At 40.8% G+C, this 24220-nt stretch overlaps 2 protein-coding genes and 1 long non-coding RNA gene across 3 annotated transcripts; 2 read left to right on the top strand and 1 right to left on the bottom strand.

Annotated features, from left to right (window-relative positions):
• On the top strand, positions 1–3012 carry UGT42A1 (UDP-glycosyltransferase UGT42A1). The gene is made up of 4 exons (NM_001257039.1): positions 1–816; positions 1109–1331; positions 2031–2247; positions 2730–3012. The coding sequence occupies exons 1-4, from the start codon at positions 1–3 to the stop codon at positions 3010–3012; spliced, it is 1539 nt and encodes a 512-aa protein (NP_001243968.1).
• Positions 3013–6601: 3589 nt separating this feature from the next.
• On the bottom strand, positions 6602–9237 carry LOC134200572 (uncharacterized). Its single transcript, XR_009975543.1, has 2 exons — positions 9013–9237; positions 6602–8367 (listed from the first exon to the last, which is right to left on the bottom strand). It is a non-coding gene; the product is annotated as an uncharacterized LOC134200572 (long non-coding RNA).
• Positions 9238–9349: 112 nt separating this feature from the next.
• UGT42A2 (UDP-glycosyltransferase UGT42A2) lies at positions 9350–17213 on the top strand. Its single transcript, NM_001257040.1, has 4 exons — positions 9350–10171; positions 12978–13200; positions 14462–14678; positions 16946–17213. Exons 1-4 carry the CDS (start codon positions 9350–9352, stop codon positions 17211–17213), a joined length of 1530 nt encoding a protein of 509 aa, NP_001243969.1.
• The last annotated feature ends 7007 nt before the right edge of the window (positions 17214–24220 follow it).

Below are 24220 nucleotides of genomic sequence, written 5' to 3'. Positions count from 1 at the left end.
ATGGCAAAACAAACGAAAATAAAATTGTTGTTGCTCACGTTCATTATGAGTGGTGTGCATACGTTAAATATCCTCGGAGTGTTTCCGTATCAAGGCAGAAGTCATTTTTTTGTGTTCCAGCCGTACCTAGAAGAATTGGCCAGAAGAGGACACAGCGTGACTGTAATCTCTCATTTCCCTCAAACCAAAGCGCTTAAGAATTATCGTGATATAAGCTTAGCAAACACCACAAAAATAATGGAAAACGCCTTTTCTGTCGAAAGGTCCTATAAATCTTTGATTGAAGTCAGCTTTTATTTGATGAACACTGGCGTGGAAAATTGCAAAATAATGCTTGCCAATAAGGAGGTACAGGACTTGTGGAAAAATAAAATACATTTTGACGTTGCTGTTGTCGAACAGTTTAACAGTGATTGTGCATTAGGGCTCGCTTATAAATTAGGAATACCAGTGGTCGGCACGAACTCCCACGTTCTTATGCCTTACCAATACGAAAGATTCGGCATACATTACAATCCCTCGTATATGACATTCCAATTCTTGGAAGGCGGAACGAAACCTACACTGTTCCAACGTATTGAAAGAACAATATTCCATCACTACTATAATTTTATTTTCGAATACCTCTCTCAAAGAACCAATCAAAATACACTGGCGCAATACTTCGATGACATTCCACCTTTAAACGAATTAGCTCGTGAAATCAAAATAATGCTTTTCTATCATAACTTTGTGCTATCCGGTCCTAATATTTTACCTTCAAATGTAAAAGAAGTCGGGGGCTACCACGTTGCTCAACCCAAGGAACTCCGTCCGGTAAGTGTTGTTTTTTTCCCTACCTAATCGTTAGTAACCTAAAAAGAGGCTATTCCAACTTCACGCGGACCGGTAGGTGAGCTCACGGGCACAACCATAGAAAATTCCGAACACTAGCCCTAGCAAGAGCAGTACTTCGCTGAATCTACAACTGGATCAGAATCGCGACCCACTGAGAAGATCCTCAAGAAACTCAGTGGGTTTAAGTGTTGCATTAGTAGCATTACTTTTAAATTAAACCTCATTACACACGTCATGCTAACATGTGTTTGTTGCATTGCTTTGTTTTCAGGATGTCAAAAAGTTTATCGAGGAATCTGAGCACGGCATTATTTATATTAGTTTTGGATCGATGCTAAAAGCTGCGGCTACTTCATTAGATAAAATCGAGGCTATATTGGGTGCTGTCGCTGAATTACCTCAGAGAGTGATATGGAAATGGGAGGAAGGAACACTACCCGGCAACCCTAAGAATATTTTCATATCAAACTGGCTTCCTCAAAACGATATTTTAGGTAACATTCAATTTACTATTGAGAAATAGTTTTGAACGAGAGAAAGAAAACACAATCAAAGTTCAAGATCGCATATCGTATATTTTAAAATACATTATAATGAACAAAAACACTAATAGGTCTTGGCTACTATTCATTGTAACTAAGTAAATTAAAATGAACACAATACCACAAGCATACTTTTAAAAAAAAAAGGGAACTGTTTTGACATAATTATTTGAATAAACAATATTAGTTTATTTGATGTTATCGACACATACTTTATTCGTCAAACAAGCAAAAAGCTATTGTCATATGATCGATAATACGATAAGATATTAACCCATCTCATCATTCCTGATAAAAATACACTGAACACTCAAGATCTTTAAGAGAGAACAAAAAACGTAAAATTGATTTCATTATTTCAAATTAAAATAAAAAGAAACGCTTTGGGTGAAAATTTGTACTTTAGTTAGTTAGTGGTTTATGACTTATCGCGTTGAGAATAAAACCGTAATTTTAATAATTTCCTTTACTGCCTTAAATTATCCGGCTAGCTTTTAACTCACCTGGTCTAAAGTCTCGTTACAAAAGCCCATAAATATCGACTACACACTGATTTTGACACATGAGATTGAAGTCACAAGAGAAATTTCAATTCATTATAATTTCGCATTCGTTTGCAATAGCTACATTATTACTTATTTTTTATTTCAGCCCATCCGAAAGTACTAGCTTTCTATTCGCATTGCGGTCAGCTAGGGACCACGGAGGCTATCTATCATGGAGTTCCTGTTGTGGGAATGCCGGTCTTCGGGGACCAGCCTGCAAATGCGGCGGCCGTTGAAGAGAGTGGTTTAGGTGTCCAAATACAAATCGAAGATTTGACTAAAGAGAACCTCTTAGGGAAATTAAGAACCGTTTTGAATCCAGAGTATGTCATAACCGTTTATTTAATTACATTTTTAATGAACACCAGGTGGTCCGTGAGCTCGTCCACTCATCTAAACATTAATTTTTTTTTTTTTTTAAATTACAATATTTTGTACGCACTGTGGTAGACATTACGGAGTTCAAACCACTTAAGCGAAGGTCAACTAAAGCCTCTCTGACGCGAACTCTACCGGAGGGGCATCCTAGGGGAGAGCAACGCGGCCGGTCATAGTGTTATCCACGGAATTCTACCTATCTTTAGGAGGAGGTTCGGCCCCCAACCCGAAAAAACATGCACGTGTAGATTACACCATGCCTATTTCTGACGCGATGCTATAATGCGTTCCAGTTTGAAGGGTGGGACTACTGTTAAACTTTACAATTGAGACTTGAACTTCATAACTTGAGTGGGTAGCAGAATTCACGTCGTCATGTCTATGGGCTCCGGTAACCAATATAATAAAATGTTCATTAACTTTTCAGGTTTAGAAAAAGGGTGAAATTTATATCGAAAGCGTGGAACGACCGTCCCGTAAAAGCAATGGATAGTGCAATTTTCTGGACAGAGTTCGCAGCCAAATATAGTAATATTACGTTTCGGAGTAGATCTGTCGATGTACCATTGTACCAATACTTGGTTCTTGACGTTATTGCTGTACTCGGCAGCATAAGCGTCATTAGCGTATTCGTTGTATTCAAATTATTAGGTCGGTTATGTACCAGTAAGAGGGAAAACGATAAAAAAAATAAACTGAAAAGAAAGTAATGTTTTCGTTTTTTTTATTATTATTCTTATTATTAGTAACATTTTTAATGGTATATTCTAGGTACGATAATTTTCATTATTTCTACCACGAAGCTACCTTAAGCTCTCTGGAAGGTGGAAGGTTAAAGGTTTGGCAGCGGCTTGGCTCTGCTCCTGGCAGCGGCTTGGCTCTGCTCTTGGCAGCGGCTTGGCTCTGCTCCTGGCAGCGGCTTGGCTCTGCTCCTGGCATTGCTGAAGTCCATGGGCGCCGGTAACCACTTACCATCAGGTGGGCCGTACGCTCGTTTGCCTACAAAGGCAATAAAAATAAAAAAAAAGGTTTTTCTACACTTAAGTCTTGATCAGAAATAGAGAATTTTAATTAAATATAAATTTCAACCAAGTAATTTTTTTTTTTTTTTTTTTTTCCCTACCTATGCTGATAGCCTTGAGAGGCTATTTCAGCTTCGCCCTAACGTTAGTAGGTGAGCTCGCGGGGCTCAACCGGAGAGTTGCTAACACTGATCCTAGCAAGAGCAGTGCTTCGCAGAATCTACCACCGGATCGGAAACGCGACCCACTGAGAAGATCCGGCGAGAAACTCAGTGGGCTGTGTCTATGGGTTAGTTCGCTCGTCGAGCCCTTCGTCGCAAGCGACGGGTTCGACGAGGACGGTGACCGGTGCTTGTGGTGCCTAAAAGCACCGTTAATGGATCAGGAGGATCCGTAATGACGTGCTTTGGGCGACGTCGACGGTTTACCATTCGGTCTACTGGGTCGGGTATGTAATTTCCAGCGGCTACGATGAGAGGGTTCTCATGTCGTGCCGCCTTCTTAAAATGGCGCAGCGATGCCGACTGTAGATACTTACTAAGAGAGTCGAGCTCCAGGTCATCGTGGAGATCCACATTCCTAAGGAACCATGGCGCTCCGACGGCTATCCTGCAGAATCGTGATTGAATAACCCGAAGGGATTTCAAGTGGGTGCGGGCTGAGTGAGCGAACACTACGCTTGCATACGTCATGACGGGGCGTATACAAGTTTTGTAGAGAGTTACCTTATTGCGGAGGGACAGTTTGCTTCGACTACAAAGCATTGGATAGAGTCGTCCTAGAATAAACGCGGCGCGGTCGCGTACCGTTTTTATATGGGGACGGAATGTCATCCCTCTGTCGAGGGTGACGCCTAGATATTTGACCTTCGAGACCCACGGTATGGGCTGGCCAAAGAGAGTGATGGGACTAACGGCGGAGGTGTTTGCGCGCCTACTACGGAGTGGGATGCTCGAAGTGATGTTCGGAGGGCGACCCCTTTTGAAGAGCACCGCTGCGCTTTTCGTGGGGTTGATGTCTATTCGCCACTTCCGGAACCACTGTCCCATGGTGGCTACTGCGATCTGGAGTCGCCGATGAAGCAGCGACATCTTCCTACACGAGTAGTAGATAGCCGTGTCATCGGCGAAGAGCGCTAGATGGGTCTCCGGAGACCGGGGTATATCATTGATATACAAACTAAATAATAACGGGGAGAGCGCGGAGCCTTGCGGGACTCCGGCAGTCAGTTGACGGGGACGAGAACGAGTTCCCTCTACTCGACATCGAAACGAACGGTTCGACAAGAAGTCTCGTATGATGAGCACGAGTCTGTCTGGCACTCCCATGTTGTACAGTTTGTAAATTAAACCGTTGTGCCAGACTTTGTCGAACGCCTTCGCGATGTCGAAGAAGAGGGCGCCGGTCGGGATTTGTTTACGCCTATTTAGTCCTATCAGAATGTGCTCCGTGAGGCGGTGCACTTGTTGTACGCACGAGTGTTTTGAGCGGAATCCGAACTGTTCGTCTATGAGAATTTTGTTCGCGGTAACAAAATCCCAGAGGCGTTTCCTAAGGAGACGTTCGTAAATTTTTCCTATCGTCGAGAGGAGACTAATCGGACGGTAACTAGAAGTTTCGTTTCTCGGTTTGCCCGGCTTATGTATACCGATAACGTCCGCTTCTTTCCACACCGCGGGAAAGATGCAGTGCGTCATAGCGGCATTTAAAATTGTAGCCAACATTGCTATCAGTTGGACTGGCAAAAATTTTAGCGCGCGGTTGTGGATGCCGTCGGAGCCTGGTGCCTTCCTAGGTTGGAGGTTGTGGATCGCGTCTCTAACTTCGTCAGTGGTAATGGGGGGTAACGCGTCCGAGGGCGGCAGGGAAGCTCTGCGCTCGACCTCCCTGTCGACTAACTCGGTGTGTTCGGGGTCCGCGTGTTGAGTGCTGGTGGTGCACTGCTCTTGCAGTGCATCGGCCAGCAGCTCAGCCTTGTCATCGTCATCGAATGCCGGTGGTTGGCCTGAAGGGCGTAAGAGGGGAGGCATAGTAGCGGTAGTTTCGGATTTGAGAGTCCTAGCTAGTCGCCAGTATGCTTGGTGGGAGGGCGCGAGTTGTTCTAAATAACTATGCCAATTATCGTTACGCGCGTCGCTTAAGCGGGAGTGGACTTCGCGTTGTAGACGACGCATCTGAATCCGGTTTGAATGCGTGGGAAGACGATCGTAGGCCCGGATTGCCGCGTTCCTAACTCTTAAGAGATTCCTAAGATCGGGGGACAGTCGGATGCGGTGGAAGCTGTCCTCCACATCGACTTCTTTTGAAGATTCGAATCCGGGCCGTAAGGGAGGATTGGCGGAGCGGCGTCGGCTAGGCACGTGCCCAGCTTATTCCAATCCACCATGGTCCTCGTAACAGTGACTGGTCAACCAAGTAAAATAAAAGTGTGCTCAATATATACGAATTCAATTAAATCTGCATTATTAAGGTTAACTATTATTACTGATTCGATCTTGATAAAATTTAAATAAAATCACGTGAGAAGTATCAGCTGTCAAATAATAAAAGAATCCTCAAAATCGATAAATCTAGAAAAAGTTATCTAGAAAAAATGTATCATTAACGTATGCTACAATTGCCACATTGCAGGATAGCCGTCGGAGCCCCGTGGTTCGTCAGGAGTATCGACTTGCATGACGACCTGGACCTATAGTCCATCAGTAAGTATCTATAGTCGGCATCAGTGCGCCATTTCGAGAAAACGGCACGACACGAGAACCCTCTTATCGTGGCCGCCGGTAACTACATTCCTGGGGACCGAATGGAAAGTAGTTGACGTCGCCCAAAATACGTCATTTCGGATCCTCCCGATTCACTAACGGTGTTTTTAGGTACCTCAAGCACCGGTCATTGGTCTCCTCGAACCCGTCGCCTGCGATGAAGCGCTCGACGAGTAAATTAACCCACCGACACAGCCCACTGAGTTTCTCGCCGGATCTTCTCAGTGGGTTGCGTTCCCGATCCGGTGGCAGATTCTGCGAAGCACGGCTCCTGGTAGGGTTCGTGTTAGCAACGTCGTCATGTTTGAGCCCCGTGAGCTCACCTACTAGCTTGGTGAATCTAGAATAACCCCTCGAGGTTACTAAAATAGGTAAGAAAAAAAAGTTGCCACAGAAGTCTACCGCTTATCGTCAGTGTCGAATTTACATTTTTTCCCTTTCGCTGGTAGCCTCGAGGGAATTAGTACATCTTCCCCGGGCTGGGGAGCTTACGATATCTACAGTAAAACAGGAAATTTTAAATTAAATATTTTATATGCAGGACAATATATTCTAGCAAAAGAAGTACAAATTAAATTTAGACAAAAAACAAACATCTATGAAACAGTATGAAGCAATTAATGAATACAAAATATTCTATGTATTATTATACGATATTGCGAAAACACCCAAATGTCCACAGACGCTATTCTAATTATACGATATTAAATGTCAGTAGTTAATTTTGTTAATTAAATCAAGTTAACTTTGCGGCGGGTTGCGTCTACGAGCCAAGGTTAACCTGATAAAAATAACATAACTTTAAAATCATGAATACAATTAAGAGGTAAATCGACTTGATATGCCATTCGTTTTGTGAATATATAAACAAACATATTAATACATAACTAATTTATTTCATAGATTTCACTATTAAGTAAAGAAAAACCTGATAAGTTCCTCAAACTCTTTATGTTTTAGCGAACGTCTTTGTCGTTTTCTGTTACATATACAAAAAAACATATTATTAAATTTCCACCATGACCTTTTTGTCATACAATTTCGAAGTTTTTTTTTTATTGCCTTTGTAGGCAGACGAGCGTACGGCCCACCTGATGGTAAGTGGTTACCGTCGCCCATGGACTTCAGCAATGCCAGGAGCAGAGCCAAGCCGCTGCCTACTGCTAGCCAAGCCGCTGCCTACTGTCGACCTTGTCAATCAAAATTAGATCTTTCAAATTTAGATCATGTAAATACTAATGGAAATCACTGAAAATAAATTATCCTAATTAAAAATACGCATATTAAATACACACCATGATACAACAATCCAAAAACTTTGTGATGTTTTAGTTTAATTATTTAGGTAAAAAAAACCCGGGTCATAGAATTGCTAGACTAACTAACCACTGATATATCGATCCCTTAATTTAAAATTGGCCCAGAACTATCACTTATCTATAATTAAAAATAAATCTTACTTTATATCAGTTGTGAAAATATGAGGACTTCAACCCGTTTCCCAATTTCATAGCGAAAAATCATATCATTTTGACGTGACAACGTCTTATAATTCGATGGAGCCGGCTGCACGCACGAAAAAACACGACTCATGCGGCGTTACCTCACTCTGAGGCGTACATGTTTTCGTCAAGTATGAAGTTCAGTGAAAAGTGAATGTGGTGTCAATTGTTTATAGCAACGATAATTGCGATAATTGAAAAATGAAACCATTCCATCAGTATTTTCTTATTTGTCACGTTCAACTATCGTCAGTAAACCGACTTTACAGACAACCGATTTTTTGATATTTTATGTCAAAATCAAACTAACAGTTTTAGCTTCCTGCTGGAATTAATAATCAAACAATCTGACCCTGGAATTAAATAAAGTCCAGAGTGCTTCCTGTGCGTTTTCTCATGTACTTGTTCAACTTGAGAGACTTAAAGAGAGACTGTCTGAGACAACCGGAGCAGCGACTCTGCGGCTTCCCAATCATAGCTAACATTCTTAAGCGACCGTAACTACTATCGTCTAGCAATTCGTATGCTAGCCTGCCTTTGAAGGAGGGTGATGGGTGAGATGTGCTCCGCACTAAACGCTTCACTTTCCCCCTTTGCCTTTTCATAAGTTCTGTCTCATGCGAGGTTCGGATGTGGGTTGTTGAGCGACAGGAGATTTTAGTTAGTTCGACTCCGACATGCCCCGCCCTCCATACTCCTTCCTCCTGGAAATCGCCGGACTTCCGCCCTCCACTGGTCAATTGGTCAGGAGACCAAAAAAAAGCCTGCCTCTGAAAAGTCTAAAAAGACAAAAAGGACAAGCTGACAAAAGCCATAAATCGTTGATTTAAGATCATATACATAATAAGCTATTATTTTCAAAATTTCTTTATAGAGCAGGAACTATAGACCTCATGTCTCAAGGTGGGTCGCGGCATTCTTATTGTGATATATGTGGGTTCCGGTAGCTACTTAACACCAGATGAGTCGTAAACTCGTACATCGGTCTATATAATAAACAAATAGAGAAAAGAAGACAAGTTTTTTTTAAAATCAGTGCAATTTATTTGATATCGGTAAGCGCCTGTATGATTTTCATAAAGAAATAAATCAATACGGGAGTTGATACGAATAAAATTGTGATCGAATACGTCAAATTAAAGATAAATTCGTAAGTTCTTCCTAGATTTTTTATATAAATCATACAGTTATGTCATATAGGACCTACAAATTTTATTTTATCATCAATGCTTGTATGTTTTTAAAAGGAAAAAATAATCGATCGACTTTAGAATATTACAGAATTCTCTTCATTCATTTTTCTTTTTTGACAAAGGTTGAAATTTTATCACAGTAGGCTGACACTACAGAATTATTTAATAATTTCTATTATTTCTTTTGACTAAAACAATCAATACAAGCAAAACAATTTTACAAATACGTACCTAAATACTTGTATGCGGTATAGTCAATTTACAACATCTACAAATATTGTAGTGCATTAATAACCTTACTTGACGGTTATTTAATAGCTAAAGAACTAGTTTCTCTCATTACTGATCGTATTACTTTACAAATTAACATATCCTTATGAAAAAATATGAAGTCATCCGATCTTGACTATGTGAATATTTTATTGATAAAAATACATACTATCGCTGTAAATCGAAAACGTGCTTGCTGCTAGACATTCTATTCTTATCAGAATACGTTCTGAAATCATTCTGTGAAGACGGCGTTGCAGTTGACGATTTGAGCTAGTGCCGAATACAATCTCTCAAAATGAGATTTAGCGTTACACTTGAACTTTTGTTGGTTATCTTTTGTTTGCATAAAACTGAAGTGTGTTCATTGAATATTTTGGGTCTGTTCCCGTATCCTGGAAAAAGTCACTTCTTTGTATTTCGTCCATATTTGGAAGAATTGGCCAAAAGGGGCCATAACGTGACTGTTGTATCGCATTTTCCGCAGAAAGTGCCTCACCAAAATTATCATGACATTAGTTTGGCGGGAAAAACGAAAATTTTAGAAGACGTCTTCCCATTGCAAAAGTCTTATTGGACTGTAATTAATATTTTGCATTTTATTCTCGAAAAAGGAAATAGTGACTGCAAAACATTATTAAATCATGAAGATGTCCAAAAACTGTGGAAAACTAAACAGCACTTTGACCTTGTGGTTACGGAACAATTTGTGAGTGACTGTAGTTTGGGTCTTGCCTATAAATTGGGGGCTCCAGCAATCGGGATCAACTCACACGTGATTGTTCCTTGGCAGTACGAGCGTTTGGGTATCCAGTACCATCCTGCTTACGTACCATTCCTGTTCCTGGAAGGCGGATCCAAACCGTCACTGTACCAGAGATTTGAAAGGACCATTCTTCACAATTATTTTAATTACCTATACAAATATAAATATCAACCGATCGACGAAGAGACACTCGCTGAATATTTTGATGATATTCCGCCTTTGGATTATTTGGCTCGAGAAATGAAATTGTTACTTTTATATCACAATTTTGTATTATACGGGTCTAACTTGCTACCTTCGAACGTTATTGAAGTGGGAGGATATCATGTAGCGAAGCCACAGGAATTACCTCAAGTAAGTAGTTTTGTTTAACTATGAACACGTCACCTGTATGTTAATAAATTAAATACCTAGTAATACTTAACTTACCAGTTACTAATTACGCGTTATAATAATATACATAAGTGCACACTGCATAAACTAAAACTGAAAACGTTGAAAATTTGTTTTCCATGTGCCAATGACTTTAAAAACAAAAACTAAATTTAATATACTAAATTTAACTGTTCTAGGTTCTTTCTGTTAAAATCATAACGTCTTGGATATAATTAACATTACTTTTACGGTTGGTTTCATTTTGAATTTTTTACGACTCCGGTGAGCTATGAAATATTCGAGATGTCGGAAATTATATAATGACAATAAAAACGCGAAATGAAACTCTTATCTCTACGTCTCACAAAATCCGTAGAAAACACTATTACGTAAATTAATATTATTTTCAAAAATGTAATGTCATCTCTCCTGGATACGTATGCAAATTTTCACATCAATCAGAAGTTTTGAGGAAAATATTATTTGAATATTAATCGCATCTGATGAGCAGCCGAGCTCATGGCCTACTAGATTTTGGATAGGAGGCCCGTAGATATCATTGTGAATACCACCACAGACCTTAACAGGTTAAGGACCGGAGTGGTCCCTGTGGGTGGATACTATTATTTGCCAAAACAAATTTACCGGTCCCTTGGGGCCGCCGCAACTCACCTGCCTAGAATACCCCTGACCGCAAGCTTTCTATTGAATAGGTACGAAACGCGGACCCCCATGGCTCATCTAGGCTAGTAGCTATAACATATTGAAGGGGGACTATTCGACAATATAATTGTGTAATCAAAAAACCAAAAGTAGGAATAGCTTATTTGAGTAATTCTTTATCCATATGCATTTAATTAATTTTGGCAAAAATCGCAAAAAGACTCAGTCCTTAACCTGTTATAACCTTAGAAGTCTCAGTTGCATTATAACAACTATTTGAACCTTTAATAAAATGGCTGCTTAGCAGCATCTGTTCCTGCAAGCCCACATTATGACCTTCTTGCAAAATAGTAGCAGAACAATGTTGTTTACTTAACAACGCTCTCAAATTAGTAGCATTTCGTTTATATAACTATTTTACAAAACACTTCATCAACACGCAATTTTATACTCAGAATATTCATGTTCAGAAAACTAATTCTTTTCGCAATTCGCATTCATACGTATCTAATTCTCTTAACGAAATAAAAGAAAAGAAAATAAATCAAACTTCATAGCTTCGAGTTCAAAATGTTTTGTTAAGCTATAACTGCGACGCGAGAAAACCCAAGAAAATTGAAATCTGATAAGTAAGCCTCATTTTAATAAATCCACAGAAGCATTCAATAAAAAAATCATAGCAAATTTGTAAAAAGCAGACTACGTCTGGATTAAGATAGAGAACTTAAAATATTGTACCGCATTCAAATAATGTCCAAGAATCAAATTTTAATAGTACCGTAAAAATATGTATAGTTAACCATTGAAAACTCTTATCAGATTGTGATAGGTAGAATCTGAGGTTTTTCAATGTAACGGTTGAATTTTAAGATAATGTATATTAAGAAAATCAACGCTAGATATGCAAATATTTTGTGTTAGAAAATATGTTAGTAATAGTATTTTTTTAAATTATAATGAGGCACACAAAATCCCAGACAGCATGATATCAATTTCTCTATCAATTTATGCATTAAAAATGTTTACTCAGTTTTTTATTCGGTGATTTTTCAGACTTTTATTTATCGCTAGATATAAAAATGACCACTTTGAATCAATATGAAAGTTATCCAATAGTTAGTTTTTAAATGTTAAAATGTTGAATAAGACATCAAATATATTTTTAACGTTGCTTTTATATACTCTTTGACTTGAATTGAATATGGAAAATTCCAAAATCCAAAAAATTACTTATAGACATTCCGATGTGGTTCTGAAGTAGCATTCATAGCTCGCAATATTGTCGAGAAAAATCAGCGCGAATAACGCAGAATCTGATTCAGTTTAATGGCTTTCATACTGGAACCTTAGCTTTGACTTGGAAAAGACCAGGTACTACGTTAAACAATCATATAATAAAATTTATGCATTCTGATACCTAACAATTAACATTAGAAACATTATGCTTTAAAGTTAATTTTATGGTAATTTCATTAAGTTACTGATTCATTAGCACTGAATTTATGCAAAATCTTGTGAAATTGGTACCAAATGACCTTGAAATACGTAGGTAGCACTGTAATAAATAAATTCAGAAACTAAGAGATTATGAAACAAAAATGGTGACGTAAGAAGAAAAGTCATTCTTTGCGAAAATCCAGGTCACATACGAGTACCCTGTATTGCGTTTCGATTTGAAGGGTGGGACAGCCGTTGTAACTATACTTGAGACCTTAGAACTTATATCTCAAGATGGGTGGCGCATTTACGTTTTAGATGTCTATGCACTTCAGTAACCATTTAACACCAGGTGGGCTGTGAGCTCGTCCACCGATCTAAGCAATAAAAAAAATCCTGCGAAGGTTACCTACGAAAAAGTTATGGTGACACATTGGTGGTCTTGTTATGCTGATTATACTCTAAAGGCAAAAACAATTAGATTCTATCGAGATGACAAAAATGCTATATAGAAATTGTGAATAATTCTTACTTACGGTAATACATAGATCTGTTCGATTCGAATGTACAAAATTTATACATATTACAAAACGGCAAATACTTTGAACTCTAATATGAAATTAATTAAATGACTTTCGTAAAGTAACTACAATAAATGTGTAATCAATTCAATGTTTGATTTTAGGATTTGAAAATATTTATTGAGGAATCCGAGCATGGTGTAATCTATATTAGTTTTGGATCAATGTTACGTGCCAGTTCCACTCCGCGTGATAAGCTTGAGGCTATAATTGCTGCTCTGTCGGAGTTACCACAAAGGGTTATATGGAAATGGGATGAAGCATCGTTACCTGGAAACCCGAAGAATATACTGCTTTCAAAATGGCTACCGCAAAACGATATTTTAGGTAAGTCTGTAAGCTAAGCTAAAATAATAAGTAAATACAACATTTACAGACTTATAAAAATCTAAATGAAGACTAATAATTTAATTATAATGACCTAATGAATTTAATATATTTTAATCAAATTCTGAAAGGTGTGTGCTTGTTTATATATGAGTCGTCTATTATCAAAGGCGGCAATCTGACTTTTGGACAATGATTGGTAAATCAGAAAAACGAATTATTGACTTTGTATTCCATCGGCAGTCACAAAACTCTTCGGAACGACATCTTAGATAAATAACAGGTTAACTATTAACCTTTGTTTAATGCAGGTTTTGAACCGTATTCTTTGAAGGAGACGATTATATTGAAATCAATCTGTATTGACATATCAATAAAATTTTTTTTTCCAAATGCACAGATTGCCACCTTTGATAATAGACGACTCATATTAGGTATTTGACAAACAAAGATTTACTCAAACAAATGAATAATTCATAACATACTCGCTATATACATTACGAGATAAAATAAATATAAATTGTTCTGAACTATGTCTTGTTTTTAAAATTTTCTTAATCTTACTAATATATGATCGCTAATGAATACGGGTAGGTACCACCACCCTGCTATTTCTGCCGTGAAGCAGTAATGCGTTTCGGTTTGAAGGATGGGGAAGCCGTTGTAACTATACTGAGATCTTAGAACTTATATCTCAAGGTGGGTGGCGCATTTACGTTGTAGATGTCTATGGGCTCCAGTAACCACTTAACACCAGGAGAGCTGTGAGCTCGTCCACACACCTAAGCAATAAATAAAAATAAAAAAATACTAACCAACATACGATTTCATTTAGTGACATTTACGTTTAACTTATTTATTAAGATTAACTCTTTATTTAGTGTCAATGTATTAAACATATGTATTTTGGAAAGAAAACACTAAATTCATAAAATAAAAACGATTTATATTTAAAATGCAAATTATCAATATTTTAGCAATATCTATCTAATCTAAATCTGAATCTAAATTCTAATTTATGATTTTAATAAACATTTTTATTTATTTTAACATATATACAAACAAATATATTAAGTGGTTTTCTGTTTTGAAAGGTTCAAAAATTAATATTTATACGAAAGTTGTTCTAGTTGATTATGAAAATGGCAATTAGATTCTACCAAATTAAAAACTAAGAAATTTTAAAGTACACATTGCCTCCTATTTATTTTTCGTTATGGAATTAAAATTTTAATTAAGTACTCTTACCAAATGTTGACAGCTCATACGAAAGTGCTGGCGTTTTTCTCTCACTGTGGACTACTGGGTACCACCGAAGCTATTTACCATGGTGTACCCATGATCGGCATGCCTGTCTTTGGGGACCAACCTGGGAATGCCGCTGCTATCGAAGAAAGTGGCCTTGGACTCCAAATTCAAATCACGGAACTTAGCAAAGAAGTTCTGCTAGAAAAATTCCGGACCATTTTAAACCCTGAGTAAGTATGCGCGCCAGTAACCACCAGTAACCACGATCGCTAGAACAGACGTGTTCTTGAGAGGAATGTGCTTAGTGTGAGTTTTTTAACGTTGTCGATAGCGTAAAAGTTAACTCAAATTTGTATGGAATGGGATCATTTGCGTACGTTTCCCGCTAGGGGCGCTGTTCGAACTGCATACAATATTGGGTTAACTTTTACGCTATCGAGAACGTTAAGAAACTCGCACTAAGCACACAGACCGCGCAGCCGCAATCGTAACGTGAGACTCTTGAAGGGTGGTCGACAAGAAACGTATAGGGAAATCTAAAACCGGGCTCAGTGGTGTGGATTGGATGTCCAGTAGTGGCCGACTGTGGGCTGATGCTGTACCATTTAACACCGTGTGGGCTATGAGATCATTGACCTGTCTATTACAATATTAAAAAAATAATCAAGTGTTATTAGTAAAGTTTGGCTACTAAATCGAAGCTAAATCTTGTTAGAAAATCATTTGCATTCGGGAAGTGCACTTATTGAAATAGAGAAAGTTTTGTAACTCGACCGAAGAACGATACTAAAAAGAGACGAATGTATAGACCTGCAAGATTTAAAGTGCGAAAAAACGAGATAGAACACTTCTGAAAGATTCATTCTAATCGCCTGTGAATTTTACACAGTCATATTTTATATCGTTATTCTCTCGAGAGTGTTTCTTGTAGCCATCACGGAAGAGAACATATCGACGCTTGAAAGGCAAACGTGACTAAACGACAATAACTGCTTTGTACATAAATGATAGGCAATAACCATATTCGATGCGCAAAAAATATATATTTCTAGGTCTATTCAAATCATTTCAATCCTACAGCTAGATTCGTTAAAATAGAATTTTTCTCAGGTATTTCAACTTCAAATTAGTCTACTGTAAAGTTCACGCACTGTCGCTTAGTCACGTTTGCCTTTCAAGCGTCGATATCATTATTACGGATGACCGTTGAATTTGGATCTTTAATATAGTGTAGTCAATGTACCTTCTCATGTTTCTTGTTCTCCCTATTCGTATTATTTAAAAACAACTGAAACAATTAGTCGCTCCAGGCTTTTATGGAAAAGTTCAACAGCTGAATAAAAATAATATTCGCTGTAACTCTTTATAACATAATTCGTCTTCTCGCATTAAAACTGTATAATCATCAAAACTTACTAATTTTACAGGAGAGTGTTTTAAAGGTTTAACGTGTGATATTTTTAATATTAATCATCTTTGCAACAATTTTATTTTTATTGGAGTTTACTCCTTTAGAATCGATTTACATATATAGGCCCGGGGTATGAAAATTATGGGGACCAAAATCGTACTAGCATGTCACACGAAATGCGTTATGCGCCTGATTGGCTCCTGATTGCGTGATGCGTGCGCGCGCCAATCAGGAGCCAACGCGCGGCCGCGTTATCGCAGGTGACGCCGGGCTGCTGCGCCGGCAGTCCGCCACAAAGCCTCGTACTGATCGCGCGTTTCTCTCATTATTGTATTTTCATATATTTGTTAGTCGTTTGTTTTGTGTCTCGTTAATTTGTTAATAATCTGTAGTGTATCGTGTTGTCGTAATATAGAACTATTTCTCGTATTGTTTCGTTTAATTTTTTATATCCAGTAAACTCCAGTCGTGCGTCGGAGCGGACACACACACTTTTTTTTTACCAGTTGCATTATCTGTCTTTTAAAGTAACATAAAATAATGTAGGTATTCCAAAAAAAAAATACCAAATGATTCCGCATATTAACTCAATTTCGAATATTTTTGGAAATTGTACACCTTTAATGCAAAAAGGCGAATTGTTTATACTGTCTTGTTGACAAATTACTTAATATTATATGATTAGGCAATTTGCGAAATATAACCTAAGAAACTTTCGCATATCTAGGAATAGTCATTAAAATACTTATAAATATAATAAACGCCTATTTTGAATACAAATCATATGATATGATTTATGAAGAGTTCATAAAGTTTTTAAAAATTAAATTTGTCCGTACAATTGTTCCCGACAGTCTCTGATTTGGATTTTGTTTTATTGTTTGGAGTTTTAATTAAATATGTACTTAACGTACAAATGTTTACTTCGCTTCCATGAAGAATGAAAAAGCAAAATTTGCTGTATGAAAACAATCTATGATGTAACATATAAAAGCAAGAGCTGTTGATGTCTATCTGCATTGCCAATAAAAATAGACCAATTAAAGGTTGGCTATTACATTAATTTCCAAATTTTTTCTATTTCAGATTCAGGAAGAAAGTGAAATTTATATCTATGGCCTGGAAAGATCGTCCTATCTCAGCTATAGACAACGCCGTTTTCTGGACGGAATTTGCAGCCAAGTATAGCAATATCACGTTTCGAAGTAGATCAGCTGATGTACCATTATACCAATATTTGTATTTAGACGTGTTTGTTGTCTTTACGGCTATCGTTATATGTATTGGTTTTCTAGTTAATTACATTATAACATTGTTACTACGTCGTATTGCAAAGAAATTCAAACAAAACTAGTTTTTCGAGAACTACTTATAAGTCTTATTCTTCATAAATCAAGTACCTGCCGTTTATATTTATTTTTAATGCCGCCGTTTATTTTTTATTTTTTTTTTTTTTTTTTTTTATGATTGAAAGTTTACTGGTGGCCCGAAGGCCTTTCCAGTTTCACCAGGACAGGTGGGCGAGCAAAGGCTCAGCCAAGAGGGGTGGGATTTGCTAACAACTGCCTGAGCGCCTCCGAAGGAGACCTAACAACTCAAGAGCAATTGTTTCGCGAATGAATCTACTACCGGATCGGAATCGCGACCCGCTGAGAAGATCCGGCGAGAAACTCAGCGGGCTGATGCATGGGTTAGGTTGCACGTCGACCTCTTTGTCGAGTTCGACGAGTACGGTTACCGGGGTCCCTAAGCCTGCCCCTAGTATTAGAGCTGAAGGCATCTAATGCAAAGGTTATTGGATCTGATGGATCCGTAAGGACGTGTCTAGGGCGTCGACGGTGACTGGCTCCTGCATGATCAGGATTCGGGGAGTAATCAGCGGCGGCAACGATAAGGCGATTATCATGACGCATAGCCTTATCGAAGTATCGTTCCGACGCTGACTTCATGTATTTCCGAATTGATTCGAGGCCCAGGTCGTCGTGTAGGTCAACGTTCCTCACGAACCACGGAGCCCCGACAGCTAACCTGCAAAAGCGGGATTGTAGGGATTGGAGGGTGTCTATGTGTGTGCGGGCCGCGTGAGCGAACACCACACTCGCGTAAGTCATGACGGGCCTTATGCAAGTTTTGTAAAGTGTCACCTTGTTCCGAAGGGACATTTTACTCCGCTTACAGATCATGGGGTAGAGTCTACCGAGAATAAACGCGGCACGGTCACGGACTGATTTTATATGCGGGCGGAATGTCATCGATGCATCCAGGGTAACGCCCAGGTACTTGACCTTCCTGGCCCAGGGTATGGGTTGTCTAAAGAGAGTAATCGGGGGTGTGAGATTCCTCCTCCTAATCCGGGAGGAAATCCGTGTGGAGCTTCCCCTCTGAAATAGCACCGCAGTACTTTTCGCTGGGTTGATGTCTATGCGCCATTTTCGGAACCACTGTCCTAGGGCTAGGGCTGCGCTCTGAAGCTTCTTCGCGATTAGGGACTTATTTCTACTAGAATAGTAAACAGTCGTGTCGTCGGCGAATAAAGCTAAATGGGTCGGCGGCGACCGGGGAATATCGTTGACGAATAAGCTAAATAGGAGGGGTGAGAGGACAGAGCCTTGCGGGACTCCAGCTGTGAGAGGTCGTGGGGAGGAGCGGGTTCCCTCGACTCGATATCGAAAAGAGCGGTTCGACAAGAAGTCCCGTATGATGAGCACGAGACTATCCGGCACGCCCATGTTGAATAGTTTGAAAATCAAACCATTGTGCCAGACTTTGTCGAACGCTTTTGCGACGTCGAAGAAGAGAGCTCCCGTGTATAACGGTTTTGGTCGATTAAGCCCCACAAGAATGTGCTCCGTGAGGCGGTGCACCTGTTGAACGCATGAGTGATTTGTACGGAATCCGAATTGTTCATCGATGAGAATGCCCTTGGATGAGACGAAGTCTCTGAGGCGTTTGTAGAGCAGACGCTCATACAGTTTGCCTAGAGACATGAGGAGGCTAATCGGGCGGTAACTCGTCGGATGATTTTTTGGTTTACCGGGTTTATGTATGCCGATAACGTCCGCTTCTTTCCACACCGCGGGAAAGATACAGTTCGCCATAGCGGCATTGAAAATAGATGCCAACATCACGATGAGTTGGACGGGTAGAAGTTTAATAACGCGGTTAGATATACCGTCGGAACCGGGAGCCTTGCGAGGACGTAGGTCTTTGATCAAGTCTTTAACTTCTATCGGGGTGACGGGTGGTAACGCATCCGATGGTGGCAAGGAGGCTCTGCGTTCTACCTCACTGTCTACTAATTCTACATGAACAGGGTCTACGGATTGAGTGCTGGGCGTGCACTGGGTTTGCAATGTATCGGCCAGCAACTCTGCTTTTTCGTCATCATCAAACGCCGCGAGTCGGCCTGAGGGGCCTACGAGGGGGGGCATAGTTACTACCGTATCCGATTTGAGAGTACGAGCTAAGCGGTAGTAAGACCTTTGGGAGGGCGCGAGTCCTTCTAAGAAATCAGACCATCTGGCATCTCGGACTTCGGCGATGCGAGACTTTACGTCGCGTTGTAGGGCACGCATTCGAATACGATTTTCCGCGGTAGGATACCTGTCGTAGGCGCGTATCGAGGCGTTCTTAGCTCTAAGGAGTTCCCTAATATCGTCGGACAATTTGAAGCGGTGAAGGAAGTCCTCCGCTACAACTTGTTTCGATGACCCATCTAATGTCGAGGTGATGTGTGACGTTAAGATGTCTATGGCTTCAGCGGTATCCTGAGGAGACGGGATAGAGTCCGGGTTAAACGGGAGCGATGGTGGATCAGATTCAGCCAGGCTGATGCCCAGCGTGTGCCAATCCACCACAGTCCTCGTGACGGGAACGGAATCGGGAGCGCGACCGAGCTTCATAACGACGGGACGGTGGTCTGAATCTAACTCTGAAACTACTTCGATCGAGTGTAAGCGCAGAGTTACGTTTTTTAATAACGCTATGTCGAGTATATCCGGGCGATGTGCGATATTTAGCGGGTAGTGAGTCGGGGTTAGCGGAGCGACGATATCGAAGGCGAGATCATCGACTAACGCGTCAAGCCGCCTGCCATTCGGGGTTGTGGTGTGTGAGTTCCACCTGATGTGTTTACAATTTAGGTCGCCCGCCAGAATGACAGAGCTCCCCATACCGAGCAGCGCCTCGATATCACTGCTTAGAACGATCTTATCCGGTGGAAGATAAACGGACGCGATAACGATCGGCGCGTGTCCCGTCAGTGAGATTCGGCACACTGATGCTTCGATATTAGCGAGCGCGGGAGGATCGAGCGGGACGCAATGCAGGGCTCTTCTATAGTAAATGACGGTACCACCACCACGGGCAGAGAGCCTGTCGTTCCTGACCATGTTATAGTTCGCGATTTTAGGGTCACGGCGCGCGGGCTTAAGTAGGGTCTCCTGCACTAAAAAGATATCAATTTGATGGTCACGCAAAAAGTCAGAAACCTGATCACGTTGATTTGCGAGACCGTAAGCGTTAAAAAATCCTATCGTTACGGATAGGGGCTTTATTCTACTTATATACGCCATTGATTACCGGCGGAGTGAGGGGAGGACGTACGTATTTAATGACGCGTATACGTCGGCGTATTCCTGCACAACGGCGATAAAGTGTTGTGCAGTGGAGGCAGCGCGAATGGCGTCGCCCAAAGCGTTAACGCGCTCAAAGTTGATCGACTGAAAGAAGTCGATCGCTAAAGCGAGATTTTCGGACGCGGTCGGAGGGCAAGTCGCGGGAGAGGGACGAGTCGCGGGGGCGGGACGAATCGCGGAGGAGGGAGTTGTAGCCGTGTTCGTGTACGGCAGCGGTTTTGCCCAGGCCGAGACACTGGGCACCGCCGCCGGAAGGAACGCTGGCTTAGCCTGCGACGCAAAGGGTGCCGAGGCTTTGATGTCTGGGCTGGAAGCTCGGAGGCGGTTTTGGCGGGCGACGCGGCGATTTATTTTAGGGGCTCGGGGGCAACCACGGTAATTCGCGGGGTGACCCTGTGTGCGACACAGGACACAGCTAGGCGGTTCCGTCGCGGTTTTTTGGTCGCGAGCGCAGAGGGCCGTGGCGTGATCGCCCAAACACTTAACACATCGGGGGCGCGCGTGACAGTTACGGGAAGAGTGCCCGTACAATTGACAGTTATGGCACTGGCTAGGAGTGCCTTTTTTATGGGGGGCTTCGATGGCGATACCGGAGAGCCTACAACCGGTCTGTGTGTTGAAGATTTTCTTACCCTCGGGGGTAGGCTGGAGGGTGACTAGAACCATATTATATGGCTCCCTACCGCGACCGGTGTGCATACGGTGCACAGAATTCACTGGAAAGCCCTGTTCTAACAGATCGACCTTGACGAGCTCTACCTCTAACTCTTTAGGGATTCCGCGTATTACAACGCGGAGTTCGCGCTCCTCCTGGAGCGTATAAGTATGGAAACTTATACGTTCCTTACGGAGGTAAGAAGAGAGGGCCCTATGGTCGTCGGGTGTTTGAACCTTAATTTGAATGCCGTTCGCGAGGTTACGGGCATTCGTGAAATTTATATTTTTGGCCTTAAGGGCCAGGCAAACTCGATCCCAAGCTGCCTTCTCCTGAAGGATAACCGGGGGAGGGGTCTGGGTTTTATTTTGTGCCACCGGACGCGGCGACGAAGTGGCACGGGCTGGGGGCGCAACGGGAGTCTGAGCAGCAGCTTTTCTCGCCAGTATAGGCGACACGGGAGCGGCAGGCACGACAGAGGCTGCGGTGCTCAATGCAGAAGCTCTGCACGCAGGTACAGGCGACGCAGGAGCAGCGAGAGCGGCGGAGTCCTCGAGAGGGCTCGCAGTGTGATTGGCCTTGAAGGCCAGAAACTCCGAGGCGAGCTGTGGGTGGCGAAGTCGGAGGAATTCCGCGAATACAGCGTCCATGATCGCTGAGTACCCAGGTGGGGCGGCCCCGGGTCTTGAAAACACTCGCCTTGCGGCGAGGCCCCAATTTCTCGGACCTGAGCGGTTCTATTGAACACAGGTGGCAATGCGGCGCGATTACTACAGGACAAAGAAAAAGCACAACAAAATAGAAATTACAAAAAGAAACAAATAAATAAATACTTGCAGGAAACCACTTTGTCGGCAAATGTTCCACGAACACAAAAATAACTAAAACAAAACAAATAAAAGCTTCCAGGAAACACACTTGGTCGGCAGATGTATCACGAACACAGGCCGCGCGAACAATGGCCGGGCTAACAAAAGCCGGGCGAACAAAGACCGGGCGATCGAGTGGACGATGAGCACGTCCGCACGTGACGGGTGCCTCTATCGGAATGCCGCCGTTTATATTTAGTGCTTACCCACATAAAGGTGGAGAGAAAAAAATTATCAAAAGAATAATTAATTTAAGTTGCTATTTCTATTTAATCAGCCATTTTTGACCATCAATTGGCCATCAGTCATTCAGCAAGAAGAACCCAAATTAAATCATAAACAAAATATACGTAGTTTAAGAAAACAACTTTGCAAACAATTATGATATTGATTGAACACAATCATGCATAGGCACAATCCAAATATTCGAATCGGCAATCTCCAAATTTTAAACTTTGTGCCCATAATATTTGTTATAAAATAAAAATAATAAAAACTTTAAACTTTTTTATCTCTTCTCTAATTCCATTCCATATCTATTCCATTTTTTACCTATTCTAGCTAAATTAGTATCATCAATAAATTAAGAAGAAATTTTTTACATCTGTAATATCAACTAATTCAACTACCATAAATAAATTTTAATGGGTAACAATTAATTAAGAAGCTGAAACGATATTATTTCCTCAAACTGCCCACTAAAATGATAATATCGTATCAATTTTATCCTCTGAGGAGCTAAGCAGATATTTGCATAGCTTAACATTTGGTACTCGTAATGTTATTTAATACGCTTTTATTAGTTTCATGCTTATGTTAGTATCTATGTTAATATGTCACGGAATCATTATACATGATTTTGACCATCTTCAAAACGTCGGAATGACTCGAAATTTGGCATAGGTACTTAACAAGGACTGATACCCTATCGAGTACCATCGCCCTGCCTATTTCTGCCGTGAAGCAGTAATGCATTCCGGTTTAAAGGGTAGGGGAGCCTGTGTAATTATACTGAGATCTTAGAACTTAGGGGAGACCGGGGCAAGATGAGATAGCTAAGACAAAACTCGCTGTATCAAGACAATTATACTCTTTAATTAAATTATTTAAGAAAACAAGTAACACTTATACATTTGTCTCTTAAAATTAATAATTTTATCATGCAAAATCACAGAACTTTTTTGACAAATAATGATTAACGATAATGAGGCGAATTTCCCGTCTTGCCCCATGGACGGGGTAAGACGGGAAATGCTACGGGGCAAAAGGAGTACGTATTTTAATCGGGCAGACAGCGTTCACAAATGTGTGCCTCGTCGTCTTCTTCATCTACTCCGGCACAGGAATCATGTGCCCAACCATGGCAAATACTGCAGATAGCCCAACCCTCGGTTGACACTTAGTATAAGTAACCACAATAGACGCAGGCCCAGTCACCGTCCTCCTCATAAGATGAACTATATTCTGATTCGATTTCTTTGGCGAGTCTTTTAGCTTGACGCTTGTTTTCAGTACTTTTTATCTTCTTATTTCCAACTTTATGTATTCGTTTTTTATCTTTTTAAGTCTTCTGTCCATCAGTCTTCATCTCGCATCTGCTTCCGAGCGTATATTGTACATGGGTGGGACATACGTTCCATGGCTATGCTATGCATAGCTCTTGCGGCTGATGTCGGTTCTGGGCCAATCTTCTCCTGCCATGCCAGTTTCTTCATTAAGTGGGCTATCTATATGATTTCGCTGAGCCAACTGATAAGCTTATTACACGAAGTTATTTTCCTGTTAACCGTGCCTTCATAGATTTCACACATTGCGCCAACTCATCTTCTTGTTTTGCTGTAAAAACAGTTTTGAATCGTCACTAATGCTTTTTCCCATACTTAGTCGTTATCGGAATCAGTGTCGTCATCCACAGTATCACGAGCTTTTCTTACACGGTGGCGGAACATTATATGTAGCAGAGGCTCGAAGAAGCCCCATTTTGTTATTAAGAACCCATAAGACCCAGAACTTCAGGGTCCCATTTGCCACGATCTGTTTTTCGTTTACAGTTCCGAACTATTGTATCTGAGAAAAAAACTTTATGAGAAAAGCAACGATGTATCTTGCTAATGTAGAAGTTACAACAATATATACTTATACTTTTTTTTGTACCACTAAGTCGGCAAAGAAGCTTACAGTTCGCCTGATGAAAAGCGGT

This window comes from Bombyx mori, chromosome 18 (assembly GCF_030269925.1).
Source record: "Bombyx mori chromosome 18, ASM3026992v2".
NCBI lineage: Eukaryota > Metazoa > Arthropoda > Insecta > Lepidoptera > Bombycidae > Bombyx > Bombyx mori.
Note: the sequence above shows the minus strand (reverse complement) of the source record. Positions and strands in the feature narration are given on the sequence as shown.